This window comes from Anomaloglossus baeobatrachus, chromosome 1, assembly GCF_048569485.1.
Source record: "Anomaloglossus baeobatrachus isolate aAnoBae1 chromosome 1, aAnoBae1.hap1, whole genome shotgun sequence".
Classification (NCBI taxonomy): Eukaryota; Metazoa; Chordata; class Amphibia; order Anura; family Aromobatidae; genus Anomaloglossus; species Anomaloglossus baeobatrachus.
In genome coordinates, this window is record NC_134353.1 from 960,886,113 (window position 1) to 960,901,627 (window position 15,515).

Genomic DNA, 15,515 nt, shown 5'->3' on the forward strand with positions numbered 1-15,515 from the left:
TATACACAGGCCCCCCCACTATACACCCCCTGTATACACAGCGGCCCCCACTATACACCCCCTGTATACACAGCGCCCCCCACTGCGCACCCCCTGTATACACAGCACCCCCCACTATACACCCCCTGTATACCCAGCGCCCCCCACTATACACGCCCTGTATATACAGCGCCCCCCACTGCACACCCCCTGTATACACAGCGCCTCCCACTATACACCCCCTGTATATACAGCGCCCCCCACTATACACGCCCTGTATATACAGCGCCCCCCACTATACACCCCCTGTATACACAGCGCCCCCACTATACACCCCCTGTATACACAGCGCCCCCACTATACACCCCCTGTATACACAGCGCCCCCCACTGCACACCCCCTGTATACACAGCACCCCCCACTATACACCCCCTGTATACCCAGCGCCCCCCACTATACACGCCCTGTATATACAGCGCCCCCCACTGCACACCCCCTGTATACACAGCGCCTCCCACTATACACCCCCTGTATACCCAGCGCCCCCCACTATACACGCCCTGTATATACAGCGCCCCCCACTATACACCCCCTGTATATACAGCGCCCCCCACTATACACCCCCTGTATACACAGCGCCCCCACTATACACCCCCTGTATACACAGCACCCCCCACTACACACCCCCTGTATACACAGCGCCCCCCACTATACACCCCCTGTATACACAGCGCCCCCACTATACACCCCCTGTATACACAGCGCCCCCCACTACACACCCCCTGTATACACAGCGCCCCCCACTATACACCCCCTTTATACACAGGCCCCCCCCACTATACACCCCCTGTATACACAGGCCCCCCCACTATACACCCCCTGTATACACAGCGGCCCCCACTATACACCCCCTGTATACACAGCGCCCCCCACTGCACACCCCCTGTATACACAGCACCCCCCACTATACACCCCCTGTATACACAGCGCCCCCCACTATACACCCCCTGTATACACTGCACCCCCCACTATACACCCCCTGTATACACAGCGCCCTCCACTATACACCCCCTGTATACACAGCGCCCCCCACTATACACCCCCTGTATACACAGCGCCCCCCACTGCACACCCCCTGTATACACAGCGCCCCCCACTATACACCCCCTTTATACACAGCGCCCCCCACTATACACCCCCTGTATACACAGCGGCCCCACTATACACCCCCTGTATACACAGCGCCCCCCACTATACACCCCCTGTATACACAGCGCCCCCCACTATACACCCCCTGTATACACAGCACCCCCACTATACACCCCCTGTATACACAGCGCCCCCCACTATACACCCCCTGTATACACAGCGCCCCCCACTATACACCCCCTGTATACCCAGCACCCCCCACTATACACCCCCCCATATACACACACAGCACCCCCCACTATACACCCCCTGTATACACAGCGCCCTCCACTATACACCCCCTGTATACACAGCACCCCCACTATACACCCCCTGTATACACAGCGCCCCCACTATACACCCCCTGTATACACAGCGCCCTCCACTATACACCCCCTGTATACACAGCACCCCCACTATACACCCCCTGTATACACAGCGCCCCCCACTATACACCCCCTGTATACACAGCGCCCCCACTATACACCCCCTGTATACACAGCGCCCTCCACTATACATCCCCTGTATACACAGCGCCCTCCACTATACACCCCCTGTATACACAGCGCCCTCCACTATACACCCCCTGTATACACAGCGCCCTCCACTATACACCCCCTGTATACACAGCGCCCCCCACTATACACCCCCTGTATACACAGCGCCCTCCACTATACATCCCCTGTATACACAGCGCCCTCCACTATACACCCCCTGTATACACAGCGCCCTCCACTATACACCCCCTGTATACACAGCGCCCTCCACTATACACCCCCTGTATACACAGCGCCCCCCACTATACACCCCCTGTATACACAGCACCCCCACTATACACCCCCTGTATACACAGCGCCCCCCACTATACACCCGCTGTTATCACAGCGCCCCCCACTATACACCCCCTGTATACACAGCGCCCCCCACTATACACCCCCTGTATACACAGCGCCCCCCACTATACACCCCCTGTATACACAGCGCCCTCCACTATACACCCCCTGTATACACAGCGCCCTCCACTATACACCCCCTGTATACACAGCGCCCCCCACTATACACCCCCTGTATACACAGCGCCCCCCACTATACACCCCCTGTATACACAGCGCCCCCCACTATACACCCCCTGTATACACAGCGCCCCCCACTATACACCCCCTGTATACACAGCGCCCCCCACTATACACCCCCTGTATACACAGCGCCCCCCACTATACACCCCCTGTATACACAGCGCCCCCACTATACACCCCCTGTATACACAGCGCCCCCCACTATACACCCCCTGTATACACAGCACCCCCACTATACACCCCCTGTATACACAGCGCCCCCCACTATACACCCCCTGTATACACAGCGCCCCCCACTATACACCCCCTGTATACACAGCACCCCCACTATACACCCCCTGTATACACAGCGCCCCCCACTATACACCCCCTGTATACCCAGCACCCCCCACTATACACCCCCCCATATACACACACAGCACCCCCCACTATACACCCCCTGTATACACAGCGCCCTCCACTATACACCCCCTGTATACACAGCACCCCCACTATACACCCCCTGTATACACAGCGCCCCCACTATACACCCCCTGTATACACAGCGCCCTCCACTATACACCCCCTGTATACACAGCACCCCCACTATACACCCCCTGTATACACAGCGCCCCCCACTATACACCCCCTGTATACACAGCGCCCCCACTATACACCCCCTGTATACACAGCGCCCTCCACTATACATCCCCTGTATACACAGCGCCCTCCACTATACACCCCCTGTATACACAGCGCCCTCCACTATACACCCCCTGTATACACAGCGCCCTCCACTATACACCCCCTGTATACACAGCGCCCCCCACTATACACCCCCTGTATACACAGCGCCCTCCACTATACATCCCCTGTATACACAGCGCCCTCCACTATACACCCCCTGTATACACAGCGCCCTCCACTATACACCCCCTGTATACACAGCGCCCTCCACTATACACCCCCTGTATACACAGCGCCCCCCACTATACACCCCCTGTATACACAGCACCCCCACTATACACCCCCTGTATACACAGCGCCCCCCACTATACACCCGCTGTTATCACAGCGCCCCCCACTATACACCCCCTGTATACACAGCGCCCCCCACTATACACCCCCTGTATACACAGCGCCCCCCACTATACACCCCCTGTATACACAGCGCCCTCCACTATACACCCCCTGTATACACAGCGCCCTCCACTATACACCCCCTGTATACACAGCGCCCCCCACTATACACCCCCTGTATACACAGCGCCCCCCACTATACACCCCCTGTATACACAGCGCCCCCCACTATACACCCCCTGTATACACAGCGCCCCCCACTATACACCCCCTGTATACACAGCGCCCCCCACTATACACCCCCTGTATACACAGCGCCCCCCACTATACACCCCCTGTATACCCAGCGTTTTCCACTATACACCCCCTGTATACCCAGCGTCCTCCACTATGCATAGTGCCCCGCACTATACACCAGCGCCCCCTCACCCTTCCACTACACACGCTCAGTCCCCCCCATTACTATATATTTCTGCTGCATCGCAGCACATCGGAGGTGGATGACGTTGCGCTGTGACCTCCAGGGAGCTCCGTCTGTGTCCAGCAAGTCACAAGAAGGTGAACCTCGTTGTATTTTCAGCGACTTGTCACGTCCCCGGGGGCACAATGCCACGCTGTCCTCTTGTAAGGTGCGGCAATATGGTGAAGATTGGGCGCACAACTTGTCACGTCCACAGCCATCGCGTAGCCCCGTCCAATGTCCAGTGTCATGGTCTCTGCAGTGACCCCCTAAGTACAACATGCAAAATGTACATTGCTGGTACTCACTGTAACATCTGATCCTTAGTCTCATTCTGGCACACAGAACCATGGGATAGTCTGCTGCCACCTGGAGGCTGACACTAGTATTACATAAAACTAGAATTATTATTATTATTTATTATTATAGCGCCATTTATTCCATGGCACTTTTACCAGTGAGAGAGGGTATACATACAACAATCATTAACAGTACAAAACAGACTGGTATTCCTATAGGAATGCCTGCCTGCCCGCGTGGACTCACAGTCTACAGGAGGAGACAGGACCCTGCCCGCGAGGGCTCACAGTCTACAGGGAATGGGTGATGGTGCAATAGGTGAGGATAGAGCTGGTTGCACAGTGGTCTACTGGACTGAGGGCTATTGCAGGTTGTAGGCTTGTTGGAAGAGGTGGGTCTTGAGGGTCCTCTTGAAGCTTTCAGCGGTAGGGGAGAGTCTGATATGCTGAGGTAGAGCGTTCCAGAGTATGGGGGATGCACAGGAGAAATCTTGTACACGATTGTGGGAAGAGGAGATAAGAGAGGAGTAGAGAAGGAGATCTTGTGAGGATCTGAGGTTGCGTGCAGGTAGGTACCGGGAGACTAGGTCACAGATGTAGGGAGGAGACAGGTTGTGCATGGCTTTGTATGTTATTGTTAATCTTTTGAACTGGAGTTGTTGGGCGATGGGAAGCCAGTGAAGGGATTGGCAGAAAGGAGAGGTCGGAGAGTAGCGAGGGGAGAGGTGGATTAAGCGGGCCGCAGAGTTTAGGATAGATTGGAGGGGTGCCAGAGTGTTGGAAGGGAGGCCAGAGAGCAGGAGGTTGCAATAATCCAGGCGGGAGATGATGAGGGCATGTACTAATGTTTTTGCTGATTCTTGGTTAAGGAAAGCACGGATCCGGGAGATATTTTTGAGTTGTAGTCGGCATGAGGTGAAGAGGGCTTGGATGTGTGGCGTGAAGGATAGAGCAGAGTCGAGGGTTACTCCAAGGCAACGAGCTTGTGAGACTGGGGTGAGTAAGCAACCATCGAGTTTGATGGAAAGGCTTGTTGGAGTAGATGAGTGAGAAGGAGGAAAGACAATTAATTCTGTTTTGTCCATGTTAAGTTTTAGGAATCGCACAGAGAAGAAGGATGAAATAGCAGACAGACATTGTGGGATCCTGGTTAGGAGAGAGGTGATGTCAGGTCCAGAGAGGTAGATCTGTGTGTCATCGGCATAGAGAGGATACTGGAAGCCGTGGGACTCAATGAGCTGTCCCAGGCCGAAGGTGTAGATGGAGAACAGCAGGGGTCCAAGAACTGAGCCTTCGAATACTATACCTCGCCTGCTAGCTTCCGGCCTCCACAGTTTAGTGAGAAAGCAGTAGGAGAAGAGAATGATAAAGAATTAAATCATGAAAGAAAAAACAATTCGACCATCAAGAGAAGAAGAACATAAGCTCAACTGGGCAGCCAAGGGAGGGAGCGATGTCCCCAATGGAGACTAAGCAGAAACTAATTTTATGGTGAGTATCAAGAATCTACTTTTCTCGGTCACTTCATTGGGGGACACAGAACCATGGGACGTCATAAAGCAGTCCCTAGGGTGGGGAAAGGAAATATTCTGTTGAACTCACAGAAGCTACGGATGAGGCTCAAGCGGAGGCTTGACCTACTGTTACCGGCAGAATCTTCCTGCCCAAACTCGCATCTGCTGAAACAAAGGTGTGGACCCTGCAAAATGTTGAGTATGAATTGATGCCCAGGTATCTGCGTTACAGAGCTGTAGGATCGAACCCAGTGACGGACCACCCAGGAAGCTCCCACCATCTGCCTAGAATGTGCCCTGATGCTAAACGGGGTCGCCCTGTTGTTTGACTGATAACCTTGAATAATGTTTGTTTTGATCCAGCGAAACATAGTCAGTTTTAAAGTTACTTGACCCCCTACATGGCCCGCTTGGCAGGACAAATAAAGAAGCAGTGACTGACAGGTAGCAACGTACGGCCCTGACCACATCCAGATTGTGCTGTCTCTTCTCAGTCGGGTGAGACTGAGCGTGGCAAAAAGAAGGCAAGACATTAAGGGGAAAGGTCTTGACGACCTTCGGGATAAACCTCAGAACTGGCCTCAGCACAAGCTTATCCTGGTGGTGAAGAACGAGGTTAGGGAGCACGGCAAGAAAGCACCGCCATCTCTGAAACCCTTCTGATGGAAGTGATGGCTATGGGAAAGCCACCTTATAAGACAGTAGAAGCGCTGAGATCTCTCTGACGGGTTTAAAGGGGGGAAACTAAAGAGCCCCCAAAAATTAGATTAGAGAGATGGCCGATAAGGAGGCTTGATATGCACTACTCCCAAGAGAAAAGTCTTCATCTTCTGACACAAGATAGCCAGGGCGGAAATCTGATCCTTTAGGGAGTTGGGCAACAGCCCTGTCTTCAACCCAGACGGCAAAAAGGAAAGCAGGGCCGGGAAAGAAAAAGACATTGGAAAAGTACTAGTAGAGTCACACCAGCAAAAGTATGTCTTCTAAGTGTAATGGTAAATACATTGCAAAGAGGCTTTACATGCCTTAATCATATGTGTCGCGGGCGGAGGAGGGGACGCTGCGCTCTCCCACTACTCGGGTCCGGCTGCTGCTGCTCGGTGGTGGCTCGAGCGGTGGGCCGGATCCCGGGGACTCGAGCGGCGCTCCTCGCCCGTGAGTGAAAAGGGATGGGATTTTGATTGTGGGGATTTGGTTATTCTCCGTGACGCCACCCACGGTTGTGGTGATATTGGTGACACCACCGCTGCTCTGGACGGGGATCCCGGGAGTGATGACAGGGAGCAGCCTGGATGTTAGTTCTCCCCTCCGTGGGTAGGGGGTTGGTTGTCCCGGGGCCCGGTGATGGGGTAGGGATGGATGGCAGGCGGGTCACGGGGCCCGGTGGGGTTGCAGGGTCGCGGGGGCAGCGCTGTGCCGCACGGCACGGTGGTACTCACTCAGCCAATGATGAGGACACAGTTCTCGGTAAAACACACGGCTGGATGGACCGGTCCCACAGACGGCTGCGGTGTTGTTTCTCCCGGCAGGTTGATGGTGACTGCCTTTCCCTGCACCTTCGTAGTGTAAACGGTTCAGATGGGTTCCCACCGGTAACCCGCTCCCCAGCTTGGATATGGGCTAGAGGAGCCCCCTTTTGCCCCCAGGCTCTGGCCCTGGGAAACGGTTGCCTTGGCGGTGGCGGTGTCTCCCTCTCTTGGTTGGACTGTTGCCTTCTGTTGGGACTTGGCTGCTGGGAAACCCAGGAGGTTCCCTTCGCTAACGGATTTGGCAAATTCACGGCGACTCCTAGCCTTGCCGGGGTCCGTAAGCCCCTGCCAGATGGTGCTGACTTCTCTTCGTGTACCGGTCCGGTACCGCCAGGCCACCGCCCGTCCACGGTCCTTACGGTAAACTTGGATAGGCCACTCCTGCAGACTGTCACCACCGTCTGCCAACCTTGCTGATCTGTCCGGGCCACACACCCGGACCAACTTCAGGCTGCTTAACTGCCACTCTGCTCCTTCCTTTCTCTTACACTTCCCTAACTGATCTGCCTGGTTTTCCCGCCTCCAGGACTGTGAACTCCTCGGTGGGCGGGTCCAACCGCCTGGCCTACCCCCTGGTGTGAACATCAGCCCCTGGAGGAAGGCAACAAGGGTTTTGTGTCTGACTTCGGTGTGCCTGACCGGGAGCGTGGGGTGTGTAGGTGTTGTTCTCTGTGGCCCCTGGCTTGTCCAGGGCGCCACATATGAATGACTTGTTCCGAGAGATCTCACTGCTTCAAAACCGTGGTTTTAACAGCAATGCCATTACAATGGGTGGCTGTAAATTGTAGTGCAAGAACAGACCATGGGACAAAAGATCTGGAAGAGGCCACAGAACGTCGCCCAGTAGGTTGATCACATCTCTATACCAGGCCCTCCGAGGCCATTCTGGAGCTACCAAGGTGACTGGAATCCCATTTGCTCTGATCTTCTTGAGATATCTGGGAAGAAGAGTGTAACAGAATGTCCCTCCCCCGCCTTTGCTCATGGTGTAATAGTCTGTCTCTCCTTGACTGTCCTGTATGTACTACTGGTGGGGAATTGTTTGCTCTTCTCAGCATGGGACTTCTCCAATCCACAACTTGGTAAACAAGAAAGAGCCAGGAGTCTAAAGTCCATTCATGTATCAAGTGTCCAGGTGGAGTTGGACTCTTCTGCCCACCTAAGGGGCTGATCCCAGGAGAGAAGAACAATGAGACCCATGTTAGTTCAGTTAGTTGGATCTCGGCTGGGGAAGGACTAGGATCTATAGCTGAGGCTGGATCTTAGGGCCTGTGTATGGACTGTTACAGACTGGAGAGCAGTGGCCACGTGGGATTGTGTTTTGTTGTTCACCCTGTTGGACTCAAGGAACTCATATAAGGACCATTGCCCTATTTTTCCTGGCGTTGGAATACCGGGAGATGCCCCTGGATCTTTTGTTTTGTTGTGGACTCCTTGCAGACTTTAAGGATCTATATTTATGTTTGGTGCTTTATCTTTGTGGTTCTAATAAAGCCCTTTGGATTGTGCCTTGGCCTGGGGTCCCTCACTGCTCTGTTGCATACCCCGTCACAAAGAGTTGTAGGTGGGAAAAAGTATGGCAGCGAAAATTGGGACCAGGGAATAACCAGAATGTTGGCTTCTACTTCCTGTGGGTCACGAGTTCTTGCAACAAATTTCGGCACCTTGCAGTTTAGCCTAGAAGCCATTAGATCGATATGTGGTGTGCGCCACCATTGACAAATTTGATCGAACACCGCAGGGTGAAAAGCCCATTCCCCTGGTTCTATCTGCTGGTGGCTTAGGAAGTCTGCTGCCCAATTGTCTACTTCAGGAATATGAACTGGCGAGATCAGAGGAACCTCCTCCTCTGCCCATTCCTGGATCCTGGCCACCTCCATCATATCGGATTGACTCCTTGTCCCCTCTTGATGGTTGATATAAGCTATCACCATGGCGTCTGACTGAATCCTGATTGCAACTCTAGAAGGAGGTGTTGCCAATGAAGAAGAGCCTAATGGACTGCTCGGAGAACCAGAATATTGATTCAGATAAGTCTCTCCTGACTCTACTATGTTGCCTGGGCTGAGAAACGGCAAAAAATAACCCCCCTTCATCCGTAGACAGAACCTGCAATTGAATGGGTCAGAAGGAACGACCCTGAGTCAGAAGAGGCAAGGATAACCACCGCCTGGGGGACTGGCCGTAGAGAAGTGGAAGACGAACAGGCATATTTAGGGACTGTAATGACGTGTCCCAACAAGCCAGAACAGTGTTCTGCAATTGTCTTGAATGAAATTGACCAAATGGGACTGCCTCGAATACTACCACCATCTGTCCTAAGACTCTCATGCAGAAGCGGAGGAATACTTGCTCATAAACCTCAGGCTCCGGATGGAGGACTGAAGAGCTAACCTCTTGTTCTGTGGGAGAAAGACTGACACCCCCCCCATCCCAAGTCATGTCGAGAATCATCCCCAGAACCCAGAAAGTTTAGCTGCTGAGAGGGAACTAGTGTGGATTTTGTCAGGTTGACAACCCACCCAAATTGATCCAGGGTTTGTAGAACAATCTGCAAGCTCTCTAAATTCTGATACGTGGTCGGTGCCTTGACGAGGATGTCATCCAAATAGGGTATTACCACTACACCCCTGGAGCAGAGGAGTGCCATAACTGGGACTAAGATTTTCGTAAATACTCTGCGTGCTTTGGCCAATCTGAAGGGCATAGCTCTGAATTAAAGGTGATCCTGGTTGATCGCAAACCGAAGGTAACGCTGGTGAACTGGAAATATCAGTACGTTCAAGTAAGAGTCATAGATATCTATTGCTGAAAGAAACTCTCTAGTTTCCATGAACGTGATAACAGAGCGGAGCGACTCCATCTTGAAACAACGTAGCCATTTGTTGAGACATTTCAGGTCCAGAATGGGCCGCACCGAGCCGTCCTTCTTGGGGATAACAAAAAGATTTGAATAGAAACCTCTGAAAAACTCTTTGGGGGGGACCCTCGCAATCACCCCTGCTTGGATCTGAGAAGCTATAACTTGATCAAAACTGGATCTTATCCTGAGGGAAATGGGGGGATGAGATCTGGGAAAAAGATCTCGTGGAATAGAGAACTCCATTATGTACCTGGAAGAAATGACTTCTCTGACCCAGAGATCACTGAGTGTCCATAACCATGCCTCCTGAAAAAGGACGAGGCAACCCTCCACCCGAGGGGAACCCCGAGTGGGGGGACCACCCATCAAGCCTCGACCTTGTTGCCTCTTGAAGCAGAGGGATTACCACTAGGCCCTGGATGATGTCTGGTGTGCACTGGCCTAAAAGGTTCCCTGGGATGCGTGAGATTTACCTTGACAGACTTCTACCTCTGGAGCTGGATATTGTCAAAAGGGACGAAGCCGCAAGACTCCGCACCCCCGAAGTGGCCGATCTTGCCTAGCCTGAGGCACAAGGGTACTTTTCAATCTGTCTCTCAGTGATAATTTTATCTAGTCTGGACCCCTGAAAAGAAGGCGCTGTAAGGGACTTATTTTCCTTTTCAGCTAAATCTGCCCTCTATACCTTTTTAAGCCACAGTATGCGGCAGATAGCTGCGTCGTCGCAAGTGCTTAGTCCAAGCCAAAACAAGTGGTGGCGAAGGCTGAACAAAGGGCAGACACAGACTCTGTCTCTATCCGTGGGGTCCTTCAATGCTGCAGCCTCACCAAGAGGAAGAGTAGTCATTCTAGATAGGCGGGATACAGCAGTGTCAACCACCAGTGGAGTAGACCAGGATGCCACCAGCTCCATTGGGAGAGGATACAACACTTCCATACGACTGCATTTCAGAAAACATGTCTCCGGGTGTTCCCAAGCTCTCTGTAAATTCCTCACGGTCAGCGAAAAGCTTTAGCCAAATACTTGCCCGTCCTAAAGAGACCTCTTTCGCTGGATGGAAGGGGGTCCGCCCGTCTGACCCCTAGGGAAGAATTGACTGCTGTTATTAAACACTCCACCATGTCCCTCATCCTTTCCACCTAATATGGGTCCAACCCTGACTCCGCGCTGGAGGTAGAGTCTGAATGCTCCGGAGAATGTATCCACAGTGAAGATGGAAAGGCTACTGGGTGCGATTCCAGAGAGGGAGACCTGGAAGGGGAAGGAATTCGGGGGTGCTTAGATCGCAGCCAGGATCTACCATAAGGGGTGAGAAGTCACTGGAGTGTACGACTCAATCGCAGAGGTGGCCAGAGCTTTCGAGGCTGCCGAATTCACCGGAAAATGTTCCACCACCGTAACCAGAGTCCTGGACACCTGGTTAGTCCTGCAACATCTTGAGCTAGATCATGATCCCAGGCTGGAGGGGACACATTCTGCACTGAAATCGTTTAGGTCACCTGGGAAGACATCTACAAGGGAGAAGTACAGGCGGCACAATACGGTATAGACTGTCCGGTAGATTACTTGTTACTATGCACAGTGCATGCATAATAAGTGACCAGTGTGGGCCGGGCCATAGGGTGTGCATGGTCTTCTCGTAACGCCAACATCCAGAAAGACTGAGGAAGCGAGACAGGGAAAGATTAAAAGAAGGGCAGTTTAGGGACACCGCTGGGGAGCCCGCAGCCTCAGCTCCCAAATGTGAACAGTCTACACAGTCCATGGCCCACCGAGGGGTCACCATTGTGATATGGAGGAGACCTGTGAACTGATTGCTCATAGAGGTGGCACATGCAGGGGTGAAGAATCCTAACTTCTAGCATCTGGCCGGTGCTCGTCCCGAAAATATGGTTTCATCGCCAAAAGAGGAAGGGGCAAGAAGCTGTGCTCTGATAGGTACCACATGACCAGGCAGCAGCCTTGATTGGTCGGAGTGACCAGGTGGCTGATGACCGGAAACCGCATCTCTGGAAGCATGACCATGGCCACTGAACATGGAGGGGAGTGAGTGCTCAGTAAACAACCGCGGTAAGAAAATTCGTGGCTGCTGCACGACCCACTCTTCTACCCTTCCAGAGCAGTATCCACCATGACGCTCCAAACCACGGCTGCCCACCAGAGACCAAGGGTCACGCAGCAACCACGCGTATGACCCCAACCCCGAAGTGGTGAAGCGAATGTGAGTGAAATGCAGGAGAGGACTAGGGGAAGGACACATCATGGTAATACTCAGCCTGTCTTCAGGAGGGGTATCTTCTGCTCTGTGGGGCGAGCGGGCAGGAACCTGCTCTCGTACAGACCTCCGACCCCCGTACCTGACCATCTGACTGCATCAGGTACCCTGGTCCGACCAAACCGACGTGAGAGGATACAGACTGGAAGATACAGACTGTACTCTCCCACACTATGTGGGTGAAACGGAGTGCACGATTACACTCTGGTGCATGGAAGAAGACACTAAAAGGAAGAGTAAGAGACGCTGACGCCTCACCTAGTGTCTACAACAGCTCTTAAACCGACCCTGCCTCCGAATGACACTAGAAGAACCGAGGAGCCCGGGTGCTAGCAGGCAACGTGTAGTCTGATGGGAGGAGCTAATTTCCATTCTATGTGATACTGGTGTCAGCCTCCAGATGGCAGCAGACCATCTGATGGTCCCATAGAAGAGGGGGAGATGAAACAAAATAAGGTCTAGTCCTAAAGGGGTGGGATTGGCACCAGTCGTAATAATATCTCCCAGAGTAAGATGACCCACTTTATTAAGAGGCACCAGAAAATGATATCCTTGACAACCCTGAGCCCCCTCAATACAGCCCCCCCATGCCCCCCATGTGCAGAAGTAGAGGCACTGCAGGGCCTTATGGGGCTCCTGGTAAATTGGGCCATGCTTTTTCTATATATTATATTATTATTATTATTATTATTATTATTATTATTATTATTATTATTATTATTATTATTATTATTATTATATTTTATTTATTTATTTTTTTTTTCTTTTTGGTTTTGGGGTTGAAATCTCAGAAATTATGTTTCATTCTGGTAAGTAACTGGAAAAACGCTTGAATTATCTTTTCTTCTTGTTTTATTATTTTTTTGCAGATTTGTTAGCTGTATAGAGATTGCCGGGACCATGCCGCACAGAGCGAAACAGGTAAGGACCAGTATAGTGATGTCACCGCCACCGCCGGCGTAGCCAGACGTGCTGTGTGGTGTCAGTGTGACCCATATCCGCATACATGGTGTATACTGCAGGCGCTACTGGGCCCCGATCCATCCTCTACTTCTATATCCTCCACATTCACAGTATTCATCCTTCCCACTTTCTTATAATGGATGAAATCTTCGGCCAAAAGTGATTTTTCTGTACTGATCGGGGAGTTTCCTGACCATGGACCCAAAATGTCAATGTATTGTTCCCCGAGTCACTTAGTTGTCACTTCTTCCTTGAGACCCGATCTCCATCCTACTGGAGAAACTGTCCTCACCACATTGTTCTGGGAGAAACTGTTCTTGGAGGAGGTTTAGATCCCAATCTTTATTCATGGCCGTCATCTTAGGTACAATTGTGAGTGAGCCCCTCCATGGAGAAAAGCCCTCGCTAATTTTGAGTGCCCCCCCCTCCATGGATGAGAAGCTTCCACACGCTGTGAGTGACCCCTCCATGGATGAGAAGCCCCCACACATTGTGTGTGACCCCCTCCATGTATGAGAAGACCCCTCCATGGATGAGAAGCTTCCACACAGTATGAGTGAGCCCCTCCATGGATGAGAAGCCCCCACACATTGTGAGTGAGCCCCTCCATGGATGAGAAGCCCCCACACATTGTGACTTACCCCCTCCATGGATGAGAAGCCCCCACACATTGTGACTGACCCCTCCATGGATGAGAAGCCCCCACACATTGTGAGTGAGCCCCTCCATGGATGAGAAGCTCCCACATATTGTGAGTGAGCCCCTCCGTGGATGAGAAGCCCCCACACATTGTGACTTACCCCTTCCATGGATGAGAAGCCCCCACACATTGTGAGTGACCCCCTCCATGGATGAGAAGCCCCCACACATTGTGAATGACCCCCTCCATGGATGAGAAGCCCCCACACATTGTGAGTGACCCCCTCCATGGATGAGAAGCCCCCACACATTGTGAATGACCCCCTTCATGGATGAGAAGCCCCCACACATTGTGAGTGACCCCCTTCATGGATGAGAAGCCACCACATATTGTGAGTGACCCGTTCCATGGATGAGAAGCCCCCACACATTGTGACTTACCCCCTCCATGGATGAGAAGCCCCCACACATTGTGAATGACCCCCTCCATGGATGAGAAGCCACCACATATTGTGAGTGACCCCCTCCATGGATGAGAAGCCCCCACACATTGTGACTGACCCCTCCATGGATGAGAAGCCTCCACACATTGTGAGTAACCCCCTCCATGGATGAGAAGCCCCCACACATTGTGAGTGACCCCCTCCATGGATGAGAAGCCCCCACATATTGTGAGTGACCCCCTCCATGGAGGAGAAGCCCCCACACAGTATGATTGAGCCCCTCCATTGATAAGAAGACCCTGCACATGAGTGGTCTCAGGAGGAATTTTCTATTGGCAGACACAGGACTTCTCCAGACAATAAGTGTTTCTAATGTCCCAAACAGTGTGAAAGGCTTAGTCAGAGGAGATAACTCTTGATCGGCCTCCGCTGCTCCTGTCCTTCCTCCGTCAATGTCTTTCCCCTCATTACTAGGGATCTTGTTTCGCATCCACTGCTCTTGACCATCCACCATTTGTGCTCTCCCCCTCATTACTGCACTGATGACTCTTGTTCTGCCTCCGCTGCTCCTGACCCTCACCCATCTGTGTCACCTAACCTCCAGTATTTTACTGATGACTCTTTTTCTGCCTCCGCAGGGCATTGCTCCGGTCCAGCCTCAGAAACCAAATGTCTCCAAGCCGATGAAGGCCATGACCAGGAGGAGGGTGAGGACATGGGGCTGTAAACTTTGGTCTGGAGCTCTAAAGACCCCGTAGTTGCTCGTTACACCATATTGAGTCCGTCTGTACAGGGATTGTAATAACATGGCGGCGTTCTGCCGGGATTGGCGGCGTTCCATGGGATGTAGCTGGTATTGAAGTGACTGGGACTATTGTGCAGTATCACTGATAACCTGCACCCCTCGTTTTTCCCCAATCCCCTCCCCCACTGATGATGCCTTCATATATCAGGATGAGGATGACTCCACAGACATGGGGGACGGAGCGGATGAATGGACACAGCCCAAGACCCTGGTGAAACCACCGGACCAACTGGAACTAACTGAGGCGGTGAGTGTGGATTCACCTATGTGCATGTACCAGGAGGAGCCGCTATAGGCGGCCATACTGCGGAGGGGAGGCTGCACATAGGGATCAGCGCATGATGGCGGCAGACGGTGCTCAGTGGTGATCAGGACTAGGAGTATTGTGTTATTATCCTCAATAGCACGGGCAGTACAGAGAC

The 15,515-nt window shown here is 52.6% G+C and overlaps 1 protein-coding gene across 2 annotated transcripts in view; it reads left to right on the forward strand.

Moving 5' to 3' along the window:
* DNAI1 (dynein axonemal intermediate chain 1) overlaps window positions 1–15,515 on the forward strand; it is a 158,083-nt gene that overhangs the window by 11,201 nt on the left and 131,367 nt on the right. The window contains exons 1-4 of one of the 2 annotated variants that reach the window (XM_075343908.1): window positions 3,839–3,860; window positions 13,113–13,164; window positions 14,927–14,995; window positions 15,242–15,340. In XM_075343908.1, the coding sequence (XP_075200023.1) occupies window positions 13,144–13,164; window positions 14,927–14,995; window positions 15,242–15,340 (189 nt within the window). In that variant the 5' untranslated portion in view covers window positions 3,839–3,860; window positions 13,113–13,143. Of the gene's footprint in view, window positions 1–3,838; window positions 3,861–13,112; window positions 13,165–14,926; window positions 14,996–15,241; window positions 15,341–15,515 lie in introns of those variants that run through there. The other variant, XM_075343901.1, reaches the window with a different exon arrangement.